The 20,988-nt window shown below is 39.3% G+C and overlaps 1 protein-coding gene across 2 annotated transcripts in view; it reads left to right on the top strand.

Moving 5' to 3' along the window:
• Window positions 1–20,988, top strand: part of SHROOM2 (shroom family member 2) — a 117,548-nt gene that overhangs the window by 40,050 nt on the left and 56,510 nt on the right. For both annotated transcript variants that reach the window (XM_041416556.1, XM_041416557.1), the window contains exon 2: window positions 6,513–6,664. In XM_041416556.1, the coding sequence (XP_041272490.1) occupies window positions 6,513–6,664 (152 nt within the window). The remainder of the gene's footprint in view (window positions 1–6,512; window positions 6,665–20,988) is intronic.

Below are 20,988 nucleotides of genomic sequence, written 5' to 3' on the forward strand. Positions count from 1 at the left end.
GTGGATGTATTACCATACTTCTTAAACATTTCTGGCATGAAGAGCTCTGAAGTTAGTCTTCAGCCTGGAGTCAGTTTTTACAGCTGTAATAAATCCCCACAAAAATGGCCTGTTCTATTGGAAGTGACAGCAGCCCTTTGTCAAAACGGTGGCATGGACACCGTTGTGAAAACTGAATAAATACTTAAGGAACTGTACCAACTTTCAAAATATTACTCTTTTTTTCAAGCAAAAAACAACAAAGAAAGGAAAAGATGACTGGGTAAATATGCAAATATTTAAATACTCTAAATAACAACCAATTTGGCTGTGATAGACTATGTCTTGTTACTCGACTCTACCCTTTAAAAAATGTTTCCATTTTGATTTTTAAGGATCACTTGTCAGAAGGGAGGGCTTCTGCCAGCTCAGGATCTGTGCAGCACAATGGGGAACACTTTGAAAGAGCAGCTGGGCAAGGGGGATTTCTCTGCTTGTTCAGTGGTTTTGTGACAGTGACCATGAACTGTTTCTCTTGGGTCTAGGGAAGAAAGAAATTGTTGTTAGGGAAATACATTGCCCTGGACTAAGCATTCCTAAAATTTCATGTTGTTTGCTGTAATGTTTAAAGATAATCTCAGGAAGAGCAGATATGGACAATGGCTGTGGGGTGTGAATTTATGATGCCAGGCAAAGGGAAAGTTCTGGCTTCTGTGCTGAGTTAGAGTGTCACCAAGTGCAGCAGACACCCACCTGCCTGATTGAAGTAGAGCAATTGCCAAGTTAATAGTACTGGATTGTATTGCATAGGCACAGAGTTTGCAAGTTAGTAGCTCATCATAAAGTTGGGGTTTTTTTATATGGTGAAGTTTAAAGTTCATGTTGAGTAATTAATGCTGATTATTTAACCTGTGGTCTGTGGAAGGAGGTGGTTCAGGGTTACAGGTACCCTCCATTAATGTGAAGGTTTGTGTGAAATTCCTTGCTTTGTTGCAGCCATGCTGCATTGTTTTGAGCCTTGTTTCCATATATGCTTCTGAGCCCCTCTGTAAAATGGGGCTGGAGTTTCTTCCCTTCCAGGTGTCCTTCCAACAGTCTCTTTCAAAGTCCATGTGGAGTGGGAAGGATGTATAGGAGTGTAAAGTCAAATGCATTAGTCTTGCTCAGCTTCTAGTGTATGCATGCCTGTGTGTGCTGCCTTGCATATACACACACACCCATTGTCTTTGGACCAGTTAGGTCCTGCTGGAGTTTGCACTCCTTTTTTATCCTGCCTCAGTTTGAGCCATGGGTGTTGCTGGTGAATGCAGTCTTTGCCACTCAAGAATGCATTTGCAGAATGTATAGCTGGAGTTAGGTCAGATCTGTTATTTTTCTGTTCATTCCTTAAAGTTACACAAATGCCAGGCTTGAACTGTAGAGATTTTTCTCGTTTAACTCTTTGCAAATCAAAATAATTGACACTTTTCACATTTTATTTGTTCTGAAGATCTTCTGCAAAGATTGTAAGGTTTGTGGAAAAACTGTATTAGATACTCATAATACAAACAACCAGGGAAACATTTCTTGGCTGTACAAGAAATGAATTATGATAGAATAGTTTATCACAGCTGATAGCAGAATGCTGATAAGTGGTTGTGTTTTTTCCTGTGTTTGTCTGTGGGTTTGGGTTTCCATCCCGTCTCCCACCCTGTCCAAAGAGAGTGTGGACAAGAAACTGTTGGCTTTGTAAACAAAACTAGATCTCTCATATGACACAGCATTTCCTCAACCTGTCTGCTCCTTGTTTATACAGGTGCCTATAGAGGAATGTGGGTATTTTAAGTAAAGTATTGGACCTGATGAACACAGAAATGAAGGGGTCACATGCTAGAATTGGTGCTCCCCATCAAAACTGCAGCACTTCAAAGCTAGAAAGATAGGTCTTTATTTTTCCCTTTCTGTTTATTACCAACAGGGGGAATACAGACTTGTAAGTATCCTTTGAATATGTTTGTGCGTCTGGCTATTAGACATTTTCTCCATGTTTCAAGGCTCTATCTTTTTACAAGAAGAATTTCACATACTAGATTTACATGTATGTTGTTTTTTTCAACAATTTTTTAAAATCCTCATATCTACATTTTGAATCAGTGTTTCTTCCTGTTTTGTGGATGTGATAAAAGCAAAAATAAAATTGGGCAGATGTGACAGTTAATGTAGATACTGTTATGATGGCAAAGTCTGCACTCACAATCCTTCCTGGTGCACAGATCCCAAAGTTTGCTTTTACTCTTGGCTGCAGGGAGGTCATCAGGGACAGCAGGGTGAGATGGAGACTGTCTAAGCAGATGCTTTTGGTCAACAAACATCCTTTTCATCTCCTTTGGAAACACTTTCTTTGGTAGCATACCAACATCACTGCTAAGGGTAGGAAGTAAACATGTTTACACTTGTTAATTTAGCACAGTATGAGGGTATGACTTTTTAGTACATAACAAAAGCATGGTTTGAGGGCATTTCTAGAACCCTTGCTCATTCAAGATAAGCTGTGTAACTATGTTTGTTGAATGCTTATGCCTGTTCTTTATAAGCAAATAAGGTGTTGATAGTTTTTCTTTTATGTCTTTTGTTTCCTGCTATTGCTATAAAAATACAAAGATGTGTGTGCTTATGGGAGTTCAGTTCCTGCTAGGTTACATCCAGTCGTATTTGCCAGCTCTACCAGCTGAGAGATCTGAGAAGATCTCAGAGAGAGAAGATCTCTGAGAGATCTCAGAAGAGACTGAGGCAGATCTCTTCTTTCTGACTTTAAGATGTCTTGAAAGACATTTTAATACCTCCCTGTGCATTTTCAAGGCTTTATTTCCAGCTATTGACCTAGCTTTTCTGGACACCTGAAATCCTAAAAGAAATTGATGCTAGGTTCTGATGACAGGCTTCAGTCTTAAAAATTGGGCTTGAATCCCAAACGCAGCATAGCACAGCTGACTCTGAAGATGGTGAGTGAAATACCTTTGTGGTTGAGGTGTGACAAGCAATGACGTTTTGGAATATATTTGCTAGTTCTAAAATGTTTATGTTGTTTGGTTGGTATTCACACTTCTAGTTAAGGCCTGATGAGATGAAAAGTTACTCAGTGGGTGAATAAATAAAGACAATAAGTGTTAAAACTAATAAAACAGAAGAAAACCTAAAGTAGAAACTGGAATGGTATTGTCCAGTTTTGCTCAAAGGCAGGTTAATAAAGCAGTATATTTGAAGAGGCCTTTTCCTCATGAATATTTTTGGCTGTGTTTCTTTATATGTGTGCAAAGCCTAATGTTTTTACTTGTTATGACTAAAGGAAGGAGAAACAGAAGAAACTGTTCTTCCTGTCTAACTTTCCCATTTTCACTTAAAAGTGTGTTGTCAAGTAGAATCATATCTGTACAGCCATGTGGGGATTTGAGTATGAAAGGTTTATATTCAAATTTATTCAGCTTGAAAAGACTTCTGCTGTGAATGGATGTGTAGTTTTTATTCTCACTACCTGTAGTGATCTGAAGATAAGATCTTAAAGCCACTTGAAGTTTTCATGAGGATGGCTTCAGCTTTGTGTTTAGGTTTCGATTAAATAGTATTTTTAAATACTTTGTGAGGGTTTTTTTTATGAATATTGTTTTGGACAGCCAGAGTCTCTTTGGAAAGCTTGCTTTGTGTGGAATGTGTAGTTTCCCTGATGAAATTAAAACTCAGAGGGGGTAACTGAATACTCCCTGCTGTCAGTGCATTGCCAGCCTGAAGAAAAAACAAACATGCTTACTGAGAACAATGAACATTCCTTCAAATCCTAGGAGACAGATTTTTGCCGCCCCCCCCCCCCCCCCCCCCCCTTTTTTTTTTTTTTTTTTTTTACCGACAAAAAGTGTTTTGCGGCCAAAAAGTGTCTTAGCCTTGTCATTATGTTTGGGTGCCTTGCTTGGAGCATAAGGGCTGAAATGGTTTAAATGGTTTGTCATCTACATTTGGAATTTAAAGTGTCCTCCGAGATACTTTCCCTCTCTGCCCCTGCCATGTGTGTCCCATCCCAGCCTCCACCCCCCACCATGACCTTCCTCCAGCAATTCTAGTGATTAAGCTCTGACTTTCCTTAATGTTTTTGTGCCACTTTTCTAACCTACTTGGGCTTCAGATGTGTCCCAGGCTGCCTGTTCTCTTGTTCTGCTCAGCCTGATTTCAGTGTCCCTTATGTGGCAGGTGCTCTACACTTGACATCTCTGAACTGAAATCTTTACTTACATCTAAGCAATTTCCACTGCAACTCCCTTGTTTCCAACCTAAGTGAAGATTTGCAATGATAATTTGGTATTCTGGTAAATTCTTGATGCTCAGAGGATATGTGAACAGGTCAGAGGACAGGTCATAACTTGAAAACTAGATGTATGGGGATGTAGAAACTTGCTCTGTCTTTAATTATCTGGGGTTTTCTTAAGATAAGAAGTTCTGTAAAAGAAGTTTCTTGATTGCTATTAATAATGAGTGTTTTAGAATGGGATATGAGGCTAAGCATTTTTCATGGTGTTCTTTTTGGCTTAGGTTTACAGGCCTGAAGATTTTTAAGAACATCTATCATGAACTTACGTAAAAAGAGCTTTTATGTGCCTGCAATAAGATTAAGTGCTCTATGAGATCATCCTAAAGTACTTTCATCAAGCGATATTACTTTTTTTATTAGCTTATTTAATTTATATTTTTGTTGCTGGACTCTAAAACTTGTACTGTGAGCTTCAGAATTCATGAAGTTATTTTCCTCTGGATTTATCTCATTGCTGATTGACTTTCTCAGAAGATGGCAGTACTTTATGAAGCTGTCTGCAGTTGGGGTGATTACAAGGAATTGCTCTTTGTAAATTTGATGACATTTGATAATGTGGGACTCACATACTGTAGTCAGTGTAAAATATAATGAAGACATAAATTAAAGTCTTTGAAGATGAACTGTCAAATGTATAGGAAGATGTGGGATATGGATTATGAGCAAGTGAGGGAGCAATAAAATTAAATACATAGCTCATGAAGCCAAGCAACTCAGAAGCCAGAGGCTGTGTTGACAGCAAAGGAGATAGGAAGAAACTAGAAAGCCAAGGAATTGAATTGCAAAGTGTTCAATACCTGCAGCTATACTTAGAATCATAGACTTCTTTCGTTTGGAAAATAGCTTTAGGATCATAGACTCCAGCTGTTAACCTAGTTCTGCTCAGTCCACCACTAAACCATGTACCAAAGTGCCCCATCTTGTAGAGGGATGGTCCCCACACATCCAGTGAAGGATAACGATTTTCCTTAGCCCTCCATTTCTTGCTTATGTATTTATAAAAATACTTGATTGTCTTTTACAGCAGTATCTAGATTAAGTTCTAGCTGGTTTAGGGTTTTATAATTCTAGCTGGTTTAGGGCCTTCTAAATCTAGCTGGTTAGGGCCTTCTAGAAGGTTTTGGGCCTTCTAATTTTCTCCTTGCATAACCTCATAACATCCTTGTAATCACTGTTTGAAATCAGTTCAAACTCTTGATACTTGTTAATCTGTCTGATCAAGCTTGTGAGATTTGTTTTAAATTTTGAAAATTAGTAACTTTTAATGTGGGGGTTTTAGCTTTCTAGGGTGGGAATTACAAAAGCCTGAATCTTTAATTTATCTTGTGTTTTTGCTACATGTTACGAACAGTTGTACAAAAATTGAATGCATTCGAGAATTGCCTGTGGCAGCAAAATAATCTTCCAGTGAATTTCCCTTAGTATCACTGTGTGTTTAAGCCAGAGCTGTTAATTAGCTGTATGGATGGTAAATTTCTTCAGTTATTTTCCTAAATGCTGGTCCTGATGGAAGTACCTTTGTTTTCTAGACTAGCCTGTTAAGCAATATTTTGGGATTTCATTGCATGCCAGATCTTTGGAGTTGGCTGTGTGTTAATATTATTGACAAAATGGTTAATATTATTGGCTGCCTTCTCTAGAGAAGCAGATTTTTAGATGCCTGCCCAAAGCTCTATTTGCAAGTATGATTACATGTTGTGTATTGAGCAGAGGTCAAGATGACAGATGCTTTTCACAGAATCACAGATTGGAACAAGTTGGAAGGGACCACAGTGGATCATCTGGTACATCCTCCCTGCTCAAGCAGGGTCATCCCAGAGCACAGATTTGCATCCAGACAGTTCTTGAAATCTCCAGTGAAAGGAGGCTCCACAATATCTCTGGGCAACCTGTTCCAGTGCATGCACAGCAAAGAAGTTCTTCCTTATATTCCCAGATTTCCTTCAGGCTTTCTAGCTTTCTCAGGAGATTTCCTCTCTTCTGTTTCTTTCGTATTCTAATTGTCTCTGTATAATTACTATTTCTTTGTAGTGATTTTTAAATTTAAATTAAGTGCTTCTTAATTATGTTAAGCACTTAATTATTGTATTAATTTTTGTTGAAGCCAGTATTGAAAGCTCATTAGTTTATTTCAAATGTGGTCTTATGCAACCTGTATAATTCTACCATTTTTTACACACTTTTTTTCACCCCCCAGATAGAAGATGGAAGCAAAGCTGCAGCTGTGGACAAGTTACTGGCTGGGGATGAAATTGTTGGCATCAATGATGTGGGCCTGTCTGGCTTCCGACAAGAAGCAATCTGTCTGGTGAAAGGTTCACACAAGACACTGAAGCTCGTAGTGAAAAGGTAAGCTTGTGTCATCAGCTGGAACAACAAATGCATTTCAGCCTGTAAGCTACTGAGCAACTAAATTTGCCAAGACTTGGCAAGTTAATGACTTTCATTCACTATTATTAATGTGCATATTATGTGGTGTTCAACTCGTCCTTAAACACAGATCCTTTATGGAAGAAATGTGGAGAGAGGCAGCCTACTGATTGGCGCAAAACCCAAGGCAGTGTGTTCTGTGAGTGCTGTTGTGACGTGATGAGCCAGGACACTGCCGCTGTCCTCCTGAGGGGCAGTGCCCAGAGCACTGCAGGGCTGTCAGCCCTGCTTCCCTGCCTTCCGTGTGCAGACACTGGCAATGCTCTCTAGGGCATCTGCCATGCGGGCCAGTTGTGCTGTGAGGAATGGATTACATGGAAAGCTTTTGGAAAAGCATTTACCCACTCTGAAAGTATTTGAGGTCTCAAGCATTTCATAAGTGGTTTGTATAGAGTACTTTCAGTTGGTTATTAGTGAAGGGGAAAAGTGAAGCAGTTTATCAAAACAGATCACATTTTTGGTATGAAAACTTTTTGACATTTTGGCTTGTGACTTTTATGTTCACACAACTTTTGCTAACTTGAATTAAAAATAATTTTCATAAAATATTTTTGACAGAAGTGAACCAATGTTAAAGTAGCTAAATCTTGTAATTGCTGAAGAAAATTCCAGCCAAGAAATCTAAACAACACGATCATTGTTGGTAACTTCCTACTCTTGTGTATCAGAACTTTCCAGTTAATTACTTTTATCAAATTATACAAGCCAGTCTTTCATGTGAGAATTTGTTAGAATCAAAAAGGAATTTTGATGCAACACAGAAAATGCCAAGAACTTGAGCTTGACAGGTGTGATGATCCAGTCCATAAATGACTGAGGCTGTCTCAAAGAAGGACAATCTTGTGTGAAATAGCACTGATAGGTAAAGGAGGTACAAACGTGTGCTTTTCACCTTTGGTTTTAAGAAGGTATTTTGATAGAACGAGTTATGGGAACCTGGAGCACTTTCACAGCTGATAGTTTATATCCTCAACAATAGCTACTTCCAGAAGCTATCACCAAATTTTTGTAGCATTGGAGCTAATAAATGCAAAATAAAATATATTCACAACTACCATAAATCATGTTGATGTTCAGCAGTTCCAACTTGCGCTGGCTATTCCAGTAAAAGCAATTGCTGGCAGAGATTACATCAGTTGTTCCTGTCAGAGAAAGGGAGAACTTCAGGGTTAAGAAGTTCTATAGACACTGAAGAATCTGCCAAGACAGCAAGTCTCATTACCAAGAAAAGCTTCAGATCGAGCAGGAAGATTCCCTCTCTTGGTGCTTTTCAGTTTTATGACAGTGATTTGTTTACAGTCTGTGAATTCTGATCTATCTCTGGAAATGCAGCAGGTTTGGTGCAGAAATACCCTCATGAAGGGCACAGCTGTGTCATTTTTGTTACTTATACCACATGGCTCTCTACTACCATCTGAAAGGTTGCAGCGACGTGGGGTCATTTTCTTCTACTATGACAGCAGTGAGAGGACCAGAGTAAATGGCCTTAAGATGGGAAAATCAGATTAGATAGTAGAAAAAAAATTTTCACCAATCAGGTGGTTAGGCATTGGAATAGGTTGCCCAGGGAGGTGGTGGAGGCACTCCCTGGTGTTGGAGGCACCTGGATCTGGTGCTGGGTGTTATGTTTTAGTGGTTTAGGGGTTACCATGGTAGTGCTGCATGGACAGTTGGACTGGATCTTTTAAAGGTCTCTTTCAGCATTGTTTATCCTACGAGTCACTTCATGCATGTGATTTTGGAGAACTTTGCAACAGTTAATCAAATGCTGATTTGCTGCTGGGGATTTGTGGCCATTCTCTGCAGTCAGCAGAGCCCCATTGGTGTACATGCCCTTGAGCACTTCAGTGCAAAACGGGTGGATTTTCATCAGTCCCTTATCATCCCTCCCCTTTTTCCTTACTTAGCATGTGTGCAATGGTCAAAAACAAGCCAGCTGGTCCAGCCAAGAGGCTGAAACAGTGGCTGTTGTTAGAGAAAACATTATTATCTGAAATTCATTAAGAACTTCCATTGCTTCCAAATGAGGCACTAGCCCTTTGGGTCATTGACAAGCCTGCATAATATTAGATAAAATTTCATAAAACTTACTGAATGAAACTAGCTGGGGCTTTTGTCTTGGTTTTTCAACTTTGCTCTTTCTCTTGGAAAGTTGCCTTAGGACATCAGTCCTTTGATGGTCAAAAACCTTTTAACTTCCAGTCTTGTTTTATTCTTGGCCAGCTTGTTCTCATGCACTGCTGTCACTGTGCTGAAATAACTTTTCCTGTTGGAAGTTGAAATGATACAAGTTTTTGTAAAAGTCTTGTTGCATGCTTTCTTTCAGAAGTTATGGTTTGAACAACAGTATTAGTTTTATTTTGTTTGCCCTAAATCTTAGGCTGAATTTTTATAAGTACTTTAAACAGCTGTGTGTTTAAGCAGACAAGTTGTTTAGTCTTTGTGTGAGCACTCCTGCAGGTTTGGATTGAATTGGATCAGGGAACTGATCAGACTACAAAATTACTTAAGTAGGTTTTCAGCTGGGTAGGACCATCACTTTTCAGAGGTAGTCTGCATTTTCATCAATTGCAGCAATCTGCAAATGGCTATTGTAGCATTATTAGATCACAGTTAGTGTTACATTTTTAGATGCACACTTACTGTTCCCTGGAGAGACTGGGAACAGTCCTACAATTTCCTTTCATTGTAGAAATAGATGAAATAGTGATCTGGAAGTCATTTTGGCATCTTTTTGTCTGCTTGCCCTGTGTCCTTTGTCTAACACTGTGATGGCTCTCTATAGCATTGGTTTAACATTTTATTCTCTATGGTGTCAGTATGATAATCTGAAGCGCAAAATAGACAGAAGGTTTGAAGTTCAACTCAATCCTGAAGCTTAAGAGCATCTTTGTTTTAATCATGTTGCTCTTGCTGTCTGTGAAAGTTAATGTGCATAGCCAAGACCTAGATTTTATGTGGAAAACATTTTTCCTTGGGGTTGTTTGTCTTACCTATTTGTATACTGATCCAAGTGAAAAGCAGACTTCTAAAAGTCTATTATGTTATGAAAAAATTACTTCTTAACAAAATTCTTCTGGAAAGAAGAGAACTTTTCTTGCTATAATGTCAGTGTAATTATAATAGATGTCAGTATAATCGAGGAAAATCACATTTTATTTGCCACTGCTGAGAAGTGTATCCCTAGGAAATTTCTCCTCAAAGCAATAGAGCCACAGCCTGATCCTATGTTGATCTAACTGTATGTAGGAAATAGTAGGACATGCTATTGTCTGTTTAGAAGTCTGATGTACCTACAGGGAAGGGTACAACCTTGGAAGACCAAGGGAAAATGTTTTAGTGAGAGTAATGTGTTTCATTCACAACAATTACTTTGTGTCTGTGACAAAGATTTCTTAAGGGTCTTAGATTTTCTGCAGTGGTAGCTGGCTTCCAAAAAATTATATTTACCTGCTGTTTTTGAAGAATATGATTTTTGACTCACAGAGGGAACATAACACTGGCTTCTGGTAAAACTGTCTGTAGTGCCAAATACCATAAATGTGTTGGCTATCAGCATATATACTTTGCTGTATTTTCTGGAAGCATTGCATAGTTGTGGTCTACACCAAATCAGGACTGTGCAACTGGCTCAACAACAAACATGACAATATGTGGCTTACATATATTGATGGTAGAACAAGTGCAGTGTACATTCAGTCCTGATTAAAATAGGATTCAGGAGGCTTCATGTTATCTTCTCAAGTGAATTTGTAGAAACAGTACATCTTTATTGCATGCTAGTTCTTCAGTGTAGTACAGAGTAATTTCCTTTCCTAGGAAAAGGGCAATCAGTCTGTGTTTAGGACATTTCTTACAGGAATTACATGAGAATTTCTTTTGTTTGGAAATGGTGTCCATATCTGCGTACAAATGAAATTGGTCCGAGGGTTGATACTGAATGTTGAGGTGATTGCCATATTCTGTGTACTTTAATTATTTTGTGTCTATTTCTTAACTTAAATTCCTTCCATTACGTACCATCTTCACTCTTTTGCTCGTGCTAGACATAAGCATGTATTACAAATCCGTAGTAAGAGTGATTTTTCACTATGCATTCTGACACACGTTAAACTGTTAAAAAATGGCACATAGGTGAGGCTTTCTTGTGTTATTTATTAAAGGCAGGGTGAGATTTTCACCTCTGGGAGTCACCCTAAGAAGTTACATGGGTTGTCCTCTTGGCTGCTTGAGTCCCCTGTTAGCAGCAGTTGAAATGGGTGAGCGAGGGAAGGAGCAGCCTCTTTTCCACAGGGTCTGCTGGTGATGACAAGGTGGAACTCATTCAACTTGGCAAGCTCTGCAGGTACTGCCAGTGTCTGACAACAAGCTCTAAAGTTCTGGAATTTGGCCACGCTGTATGCATATGAGGACTCGTTGGGTTTTTTCTTTTCTGTAGCATTTTGGTGTTGTGCCTTCTTGTTGTCAAAGTTCAAGCTCTTTTTGCAATGCTGAGGAATTCCCTTGTTAAAGGAAAGGGAAAGAGCGGGAGCGAACACACTTGTCATGGAAAGCGTAGTATGAATGCTGACATTACTGTGCAAAATCATAACAAGGAAAATTACTTTCAAGATACTTGTGCTATAAACACCTAGACATGGAAAGTTAGAGTTATCTGTATTTGCATGGCACTTCATGAAGACAGTCAACTCTTAATTAAAGCACAGAAGAAGGAATTTTTAATTCATGTCTTGAGGGCTCCAAGATTGTACAGTACTGTTTCAGACACCTGAGACCTGAGCAGAAATCTGTGAATAAAAGTCTTGACAATCATTTGCAACATTCAGTTGGGAGATCACTGAAATTTATCACAGTCTGAGCAGAAACCTGCTAAACACCACCAGTGACCTTTCTGTAATGAGTTTTGTGTAACTTAGCAAGGAGACCTCGTCTTACCTATTTATGACCTGTGGAGTAGCTCTCTGTGCTTCATGGCTCCTTGTGGCTGCACAAATACTGTGAAACTTGAGAATATCAATTTGTGAGATGACTTGGAAAATGGAGGGATTTTTTTTTCTGTACAATTATGAAATAGAGATGGAGGACTGTGAATTTTTCTCTTACCTGTGTTTGGCCTTGATACTTCTATTTTCATAGATACCAAAATGGTATAGGAAACAATCTGCAAAATAACATGTATACTAAATTACTTTTAAACATTTAGTATACTGTTTTGTCTATGGTTACGGTTAAGCATTGCTCAATAAACCAAATGAACTTGTGGAGACCACTGTTGATTATAAGTGAAATCTAATTTGTCTTTCAATTAGATTTCATTTCTTCTGGAACAGGGGTTTGTTATGGCAAAACAAATAGCAGTGGTTTCTCTCTTGTTGCCCAGTAGCCATAATTCCTCCCTTTTAAAGGCTGACCTTGGCCTTAACTGAGCAAGAATGGATTTATTTAAAAAAAAATTTTTAATTCCTGTATTTTCAACCAGACTTTGGAAACATATAAGAAACTGTAATAGGGCTTTTCAGGGCTGTAGCTGCATAGATGTACCACTGCTGTAAGAAGTGGGCAGGTGTGATAGCCCCTTGCCACCCATGTTTATTGGAACTGACAGCTGTGTAACAGGATGTGCTGCTGCAGATCTTTGGCAGTGGGGATTTGTAACAGACACATACAGCTTTCAAGTGCAAGGCTTGAACATTTCTGTGGGACTACAGCTGGTGGAAGGGCTGGGCACTTTTAAACTCCCACTTTGCAAATTCACTTGAGAAGTGGGTTAGTGCACTGCTGTGGGCCTCGTCTTTTGCTCTCAGCAGGATGGGCAGGTGTAAATGTGTGTCAGGTATGGACACATACACTGCTCCCAGCCAGGCCTGGTGATGGAGAGGGGAGTAAGCCACATGTTTCAGGATATGTGACACAGCATGACCAGGCTAGGGCACCTCTTTTTCCCCTTTGCTGTTGCCAGTGAGGTACCATGGCTCACAGTGGGGTGGCAGGAACCAGACGGGCACAAACATGGCACATCATGCAAACTGCACAGCACCTCCAGGCCCAGCTCAGGAGAACTTTGCGGAGGATGTCCTATGCTTTAAGGAGTGTCTAGTAATCCCAGCAGGATCTTTCTGTGAAAGAATGTTTAATGGAGCATCTGCCAAATAAACCACCCTGTACATACCCACTCAGCTGGGGCACACAGAGTAGACCAGCTCATTTGGAGTCCCCTGCTCAGGTTTGCCTTCCAACTTTTCCATGGGCAAGCACAAGGCTGGCTGGGTCTCCACTGTGCTCTTCGTCCTTCGACTGTGTAATCCTGCACTACTGATGGAAGGGGAATGGACATGACAAAAGCAGGAACATGCACTTCCATCTTATATTTTCAGCAGATTACACCTTAGGGAAGTCCTGATGAGAACCATTTTTCCTTGTTGCGTTGCAGTCACTTAACCCAACACATTAACAGTGTGCATCCACATTCCCTTTGCTGTAACATTAGCAATACCACCCAGGATATTTCCCATGCCAACTGCCTTTTTGGTGGGGTTGTACATCTAAAAAGTACTTTTATTTCCTAATTTTCTGCCCACCTCACCTGCTTCTTGGTTACATTAACAGGATTTGATTAATGCTATTAATGGCACACTGATGGATGCTTGAGGTTATTGTAAGCTTTAGTTCTCCAGCTGGTGGTGTATTGTCCCTGGTTTCAAAGAGCAAGTTGTTGTCTTATGATTTTGGATGTTTGTCTTATACAGCTGTCAGGCTTCTCTCAAATACTAATGTCATGACTGACATGTTTTTGTTTTGTGGCAACATCCGTAATTTATTTCTTTGCAAATCTAAAAAATTTGCCCTGTAAAGCTTAAATAACAAAAAGCCAAAATGACAACAGATGTCACAATATTTTACCAAGGCAACTCTGTTAGATCAGTTGGTTGGGCTACTACGAAGGCCATAGACATTTCCTTGTAGGTAAAAGGAATATTCTGTAATTTGAATATGCTTATTCAAAAGGTTACTATTGCCAGTGCTATTCAGTTTTTTTTAGTAATTACCAAAATTGGGCAACATAGCTTTTTTGTGGAATGGGATATCCATCAAACGGTAGCAGCTGGTGAGTCATGACTGGATTTTAGTAGTGGGTTTTTTCCTTCAATCATGCATGCACTTGTCAGAATGGTTAATTTTGAGCATGAGTAGTCTCATCCAATTTAATAAGAGCACTCACATGACTGAAGATAAAAAAAGTATACAAGTGCTTACAGGATCTAACCATAGCTTTTTACAAGGTGGTACATTGGAGTTATTCTGAAAACTGCCTTCCACTTGTGAATTTTCTTGGAAACTCTAATACGTAGCCCTTTGGGTGAGACAGAGGAAAACAAGTGAGCTTTCTAAACTTTGGGGATCTGTAGACTTAATCATTTCACATAATACTTTTGCATGCCCACACAGACAATTTTTTTGTGTTCAATAATACTATAGATATCTTCAGACTCCTGACTGAAACAGAATTATAAACCCATCCATTAAAGACCAAATGAATAATTTTTTTATGTCAGAGATGATCTTTGCATGTTGAAGGCATGCTTTTGTGTATGTTCTATATGTTTTGAAATAATTGTTTGGGACTGCTTTTAAACACTTAAGAGTGTTGGGTTTTTTAACACTAGTCAAGGATGTTGAGATGTACATGTCCAATTTCAAGAGAGAAGGAATAATGCTTCTATTTCAGTGTGCTGCAGTTTTCTCCTTGTGAAAATTTTATTTTAGTTTACCTATTTCTCATCCTGAGGATTAAATGATTGACAAGTTGAAGAGCTTGGCATTTGCATGTTTCAGCATCAAGTATCTACCATATTCTACTTGCTCAAACAACTACATGTAACACCTTTCAATTTGAGAAGATTATAAAGAAGTTTTAAAATATTTTCTGAATCCAGCCCTTGACTTCAGAAATGTGACCACTTCAAAGAAGGGCAGGAATGCAAGTGTGTTACAGATTTAGTTACTGAATAACTGAAGAAATTTGCATCTTATCTCTTGCACAAGAAACTCAGGGTATTTTATGGTTGATTCTACTGAATCTGCATAATATTGGATCACCTGGCAAAAGAGTCTGGCACAGTCACAGCTGCCACACTGCTGAGTTATACAGCCCTTTTATAGGCCAACTTGATGCTGAGTGCAGAGGAAGGACAGAATGACAAAAGCTGAAGTTTGGGAAAATTTCTGATGGGTTGTAATCAAAACCAGTTGTCAGTTCTTTGATCTGGCTCATGGAGCAGCCTTGACAGCAGGTGGGCAGCTGAACCAGGGCTAGCATGTGATGGGGAAGAAAGCACTCTGGGGGATGGCAACTGGTCTGACATAGGTCATGTCAGAGCAAAATAGCTTTCTCAGGTAAAACCTTAGCCATACCAGCTTGTGGCACAGTTCTTTGTGGAAGCTCTGTAATTTGCATCATGTGGCTATAATGTTTTAACCAAGATGGAGACGAAGTAGGACTGGGCTGTCTCCTGAAATGCCCTGGGAAGAGGAATTCCCTTTCCCCATTCCTGTTTTTGGGTCACCTTGGACGTGGTGAGGTAAATTACAGCTGAAATGGGTGTGGGAAAACAACCACAGCTGTGTAGAAAGACTAGTATTTTGGAATGTGGTTTCTGAGGAACCTCAAGTCATTTGGGATGGCTATTGAAAGGTAAGCTTATTGTGGTGAGTGGCTGGGAGGCAAAACACACCTGTTGTTTCTGACCACAAGCAGCACCAGGGTTTCTGTGGCTGTGTGCCCCAAGGATGTGGCAAGTTCCTTCTTGCTGAAGGCAGCATTTTGGGCTGGCACAGGCAGCCGTGTGCTGCTCTGGCATTCACTCTGCCCATCCTGGGCAAAGATGGCAGGAGGGAATGTGTCTGAAGGCTGCTCTGCTTCCTGCTCCTTCACCTCAGCCATGGTAAGACAACCGAAACCCCCTCGTTTGGACTCCTGTTGCTGCTGTTAGCATTGGTCCTGTCAGAGGCTGTGTTTTTCTTCAGTGTTACTGGTGAATAATGCTTCTTTTATATTTACCTTCAAGGTTAATTTCTTTAGCACTTTACATGGCATGATAATTTCCAAGATACTTGAAAATAAATCCTGCCAGAACCAATTTATTCAATGTGTAAAGCACTTCAGATGTTTCCCAATGATAAATACTCATTAAAAATGTTCTATTATGCTTCTGAGGAATTCTGATAAATTATGGTAAAAACTGAGGGAAGAAGGTGACATCAGGAGCCATCAAAAGGTAGTAGAATGTGCAAAAACTAAGGATGAGGGAAAAATATTTATGTAGCTTATACAATATACCATAAATCCCAAAAGCAATACTTTTATCTCAGACATTCACATGTGTCTCCAGTTCCCCAAGGCAGAGCAGGGAAAAACAGTTCCAGAATATGAGAGCTTTATCGTGGTAGTCTATTGTGAATTCAGCAGGCAGGAAGATTTATGATGTTATACCTCATACAAATTAATACCTCTTTGTTGACAGTGCATATCTTATTTATAAATGAAATTGCTGTTCCATCCTGCTCAAAGCTATACAGTTGGGCTGAGGAACAAGGAAAACCTGAGCAAACTGTGATGGTGAAATCCTGATTTCTTCAAGTTAATGACTGAAGTCTTTAAGAGCACTAGGGTTGATAACTTACTTGCGTTTATTTATTTTCACAGACAGAGCAGAGCATTTCGCAGGTCTCTTTAGTGTATTTTTATGTGAAATGCAATTTATTATAGCATGGGATAGGAAAGGAGCTGCTGTGCTGTGACAAAGTCATACTCCTTCCAGCATGGCTTCCATTGGAAGAGTCTCTGTTGGGTGTAGTGTGGTGTTGCTGTTTGCTGCATTTTTCAGGTGCAGGATGACTGCCAAATGGGAGGTCAGACCAGCTGGTTACCTGATACATGGGAGGAGAAAACAAAGAGCAGTGCTACAGGCCCTGTAGGTCTTGCCGTGATTAACAGCAAGGCAAAAGGCGATTGTGTAGATGTTTGTGTGAATTTTGGTATGTGAGAATGGGCATTTAAGGTAGAATATGCTGCTTTGCGAAAATTTTAGGGATTTCTACAGATACCCATGTAATAGAATTCTGTCAATAACTTGTCTGTCAAAATACTGGTTCAATTTGCCATTGTAAGAATATCTTAATATTAATAGGTTGCTTTCATTACTGCTTTCTCTTTTGGAGCCTCTCCTTCCCCCTAGAAGTCCGTAGGTTAAGCATGTGTTTATATTTTTATTTTATTGTTTTTAAGTTCTAGGTCACTTCTTTTCTGGGGCTACTTTTTGGAAGTCATTTCCTTTTATGATAAGATACTAGAAGCTGAAATTGCAAAAACAGGAACTCCTTCTGTTTTGCGTAGACAAAAGTGCTGCAGTTCCATTTGCTGCTTCCAGAAAAATAGGTTGACTTTGTTGTTATAATTTGTTGGCACTTTTCTTGAAAAGATAAGTTAGAAGGGAGTACAGGGTATTCAGATACTCAGTACATAGAGATCATAAACAACAACAAGGCCTCAGTTTTGTTGTTTTAACTCATTGCATTGAGTTTTAGTCAGCTACAAACATTCAGGAAAAAAACTGGTAATACTAGAAAAGCTGTTAATTTCAGTTGTTGGAGTGGGTCATTTTAAAGGCGCAAAAAATCCAGAAACTGTTGACTAATCTCCCTTTGAAACAGAGAGTCAATGCTCTATCTCAAATTCCACCTTCAAAAATGGAGACATCCAGAATATTTCCTGACTTCTGAAGATCACAGCTATAGCAATTAAATGTCTGATGTCACCTTTTAGATGTGCAAATAAGACTGCATAACCACAGCCTTTATTTTTTTATTACACTGACTAGCTTAAAGTCTGATTTCTCCCTGTGACTGAATCCTTTGCTGGTAGCGCTCTCTTGTGGCTGTTACTTTCATTTAAACGACTTAAGGGATTTCAAAAATATGTATATTACTTAGAAATTTTTGCCTTAGGACACAACAGTCTGTGTTGGATAAACATACTGTGGTGGTTTTGCATGTTCCTAAATTAAATGTGGTAATATATATTTTAATGATGCAGGAAGGTCAGTCTAGGCAAAAGTGTCCAAGCATGTTTCCCAGAAGATCTCAAAGGGACAGGCATATTGAGCATTCAGGTTTTTAACCTCTTTTTTTTTTTGTATATTTTTGGTGAAAAGCCTTTGGGTGGTGGACAGATGGGGGAGGCTTGGAGAGGAATGAAATCTGCCTTGGCAGGCAGTCAGGTGGAGGAGAGGCAGGGACGGGCACCTTCATTAACTGGCTTGATTGCAGATGCTGCTGTTCCTGTGGTGCTGCTCTTGGTGATGAGCAAGTTACTTCCTACAACTTTGGCTATTAAAAGGAATTAAAAAAATTATTTGGGAAATTTTCAAGTGAAACTGGTATGTGTTTTCCTGGTGAAAACTTGAAAACTTTTTACCCTGAATCTGTGTGTTCTCATTCTGGGGATGGGAAAGGAGAAGGTGGGGGATTAACTCTTGACCTGTTTTGTTTTTTAATGCAAATTTTTTGGCCGATGTTTTAATTTTCAGTAAGGAGGCAAAGCGTGGAAGCTCAGATTGTGATGTGGAGGGGTTCCTTTGAACTAGGGACAGAGTTTTCTCTTTCAAGAACAGTTACTAATGAGCAGTTGTTTGCTGCTACATAGACTCAATACTACTGGGATTGTGCATCCAGTGTCATAGTTTTATAAGCATGTCTGCATTATGAATACCCAGGGTGTGATGTTGGATGTAGGCTCCTTTTCCTTGTATGCTGTAACCCAACAGCACCTGGAATAATGATTCCAGGTTGTTTACTTAGTTGTACTCTCTTAGAGAGGCAGGTTTACACTTGAGATAAGGCTTTGAATGAGAGGGGTCTTGGCCCTTGACTGAAAAGTCTCTCTTCTGTAGGCAGAACTCTTGTGTGTGGCATTTGTCTGATCACCCAGCTTCACTCATCTTTGGATCCTTTATGTCACATAAGCACTGTGATAATCCTAGCTTTTTCAGGGATATTTTTAAAATTTCAACTAGTCTTCTGGGAAAACTTTCATAGCAATTACGTGACTGTTTATAGCTGTTTTCCAGCAAATGTACTGCCATGCCCAGCAGACTTTGAAGTGAAGGTAAGATGAGCCTTGTTTGCTGTTTTGGCTGCAGTCTAGCAGGACAGCTCAGTAGTATCTGATTGCAGATTAAGACTGAAAAGAGGCTTTTTAAAGCAAATTAAAAATCCTATTAGTCAACTGTATTTTGAGGCTCAGGTTTTCTTTTTCTTTAAAATTAAGGAAATACTTAATTTTCCTCATCTCTTACCACTGTAACAATGTAATTCTTATTGTTTTTTTAGATGGCAGATTCAATAGTATCTACCCTATCAATTCATTCTTTTGTTCTGTAGAGAGAGGATGGACTTGCTTGTGGAAATCCAGGAAAAAAAAAATTTTCCCACTTGAATTTTACTTCTCTGTTTTTCCAAATAAGTCACCAAGAATAATATTTGTCAGGTCTGCATCCTCATTAATACAGCAATAACTCCATGGTTGTTAGACTCTTTTTGAAACATTGTTAGAAAAGCCAGCTGTTAAGTCAGAGTCTGCCTTTCTCTGGACTGGGTATGCACATGCACACACATGCATGTGTGTTAATGCTAATAAGCAAGGTGTCATGCTGGGTTTAGCTTACCTTTATTAAAGGCTCTTTCCAAAAAACCCTCATTACATTAGGTTTAACATCTGTGAGTAATCTATACTCTCACCTTTATATGAAGTGCAGTTGTTTTTTAGTAGAATATGTCAATCTGGCTGAGAAAGTTTTAGCCAGACACCATCTAAATTTCCAGCAAGTTCACACAGTTGAGCTATTGGACTTCTTTGTAATTTGTAATTCTGTCATATGCTGTCTTAACTGTATTTCTTATTAAAATCCAAATATGTATGCTTGCATAGAATGAGACCACTTTTTGCCTGTTAGCCAACCTCTGTCATGAAGTTTGAGCATTTCTGTATATCCATAGAACTTCCATCTTTTCCTTTACAACTATAAATGCATCCTGCTTTGACCTGTGAGAAGCTGTTCATTTTACACATGCAGGATGGGGGTCAGTCAGTTGGTAAGGATGCTGGGGTGCAATCAGTCCACTGTTATTGAGCAGAACCAAAAAAATGTATAGCCATGGTTTAGTGTGATGGGTCAGTGAACCTAAGGAAAACATGATTGTGGCACATAAGATAAACTTTCTTCTTACACACATTGTGGTGTGTAAGAAGAGAGTTTATCTTTTTTCTGCTGTGCCAATCCTTAATGGTACAGTATAATTAATCTTCATTTCCCCCCAAAGAAACTCTGTGAAGCCTGTTACTGTATCGTTTATACCCACAGGTGTAATGATGGTCCACAACCATCAAGCAAGCTTACATGTGCAAATCTGGCTAGCAGAAGGGGATTAATTGTGTGACTATGGAGTAAAGCTTATTTTTTCAGAAGACTTTTAAAATAAATTGCCCTTTGAAAGAACTCCCCAAAGAAACTCTGTGCAGCCTGTTACTGTATCCTTTATATCCACAGGTGTAATGATGGTCCACAACCATCAAGCAAGCTTACATGTGCAAATCTGGCTAGCAGAAGGGGATTAATTGTGTGACTATGGAGTAAAGCTTATTTTTTCAGAAGACTTTTAAAATAAATTGCCCTTTGAAAGAACTCCCCAGAATTTGTAACATCATTCTCCCTGGGGGATGGAGATACCTGCCACTTTTTTCTGTAGGTGATGATTTCCAGTGCCTGCATACTGAGGTAGTTTATTTCTAGGGATGTAACAGGCTGCTTCTCTTTTTGGAAAAGTGCTGCTCCCTGAGAAGACTGTCTGGTTATTTTTCATGTGCAGGAAAAACATCTGTAACTCTCCACTACCACTGATGATCCATCAGCTATTAAGAGATTTTCTTTTAGCTTTGTCATCTCATGGGGAACATTAACTTCTTTACAATGCAGTGCCCCAGACTCATTTATTTACCTGCCCTTGCATTTGCTTAGAATATTGGAAAAGGATAGAACAGATCAAACGAACAGTTTCAGCAGCATAATGTCAGTGCATTTTACCTGCACCATGTCAATCGCCACTTCAAACGAAAACTAAAATCCCCCTCCTTCCTTCTCCATCAGGAAGAAGGTTTCATTTTTGGGGCTTTGCTCAGCTGTTCCCCG

Source organism: Onychostruthus taczanowskii, unplaced genomic scaffold (genome assembly GCF_017590055.1).
Source record: "Onychostruthus taczanowskii isolate IOZ18803 unplaced genomic scaffold, ASM1759005v1 scaffold52, whole genome shotgun sequence".
Taxonomy (NCBI): domain Eukaryota; kingdom Metazoa; phylum Chordata; class Aves; order Passeriformes; family Passeridae; genus Onychostruthus; species Onychostruthus taczanowskii.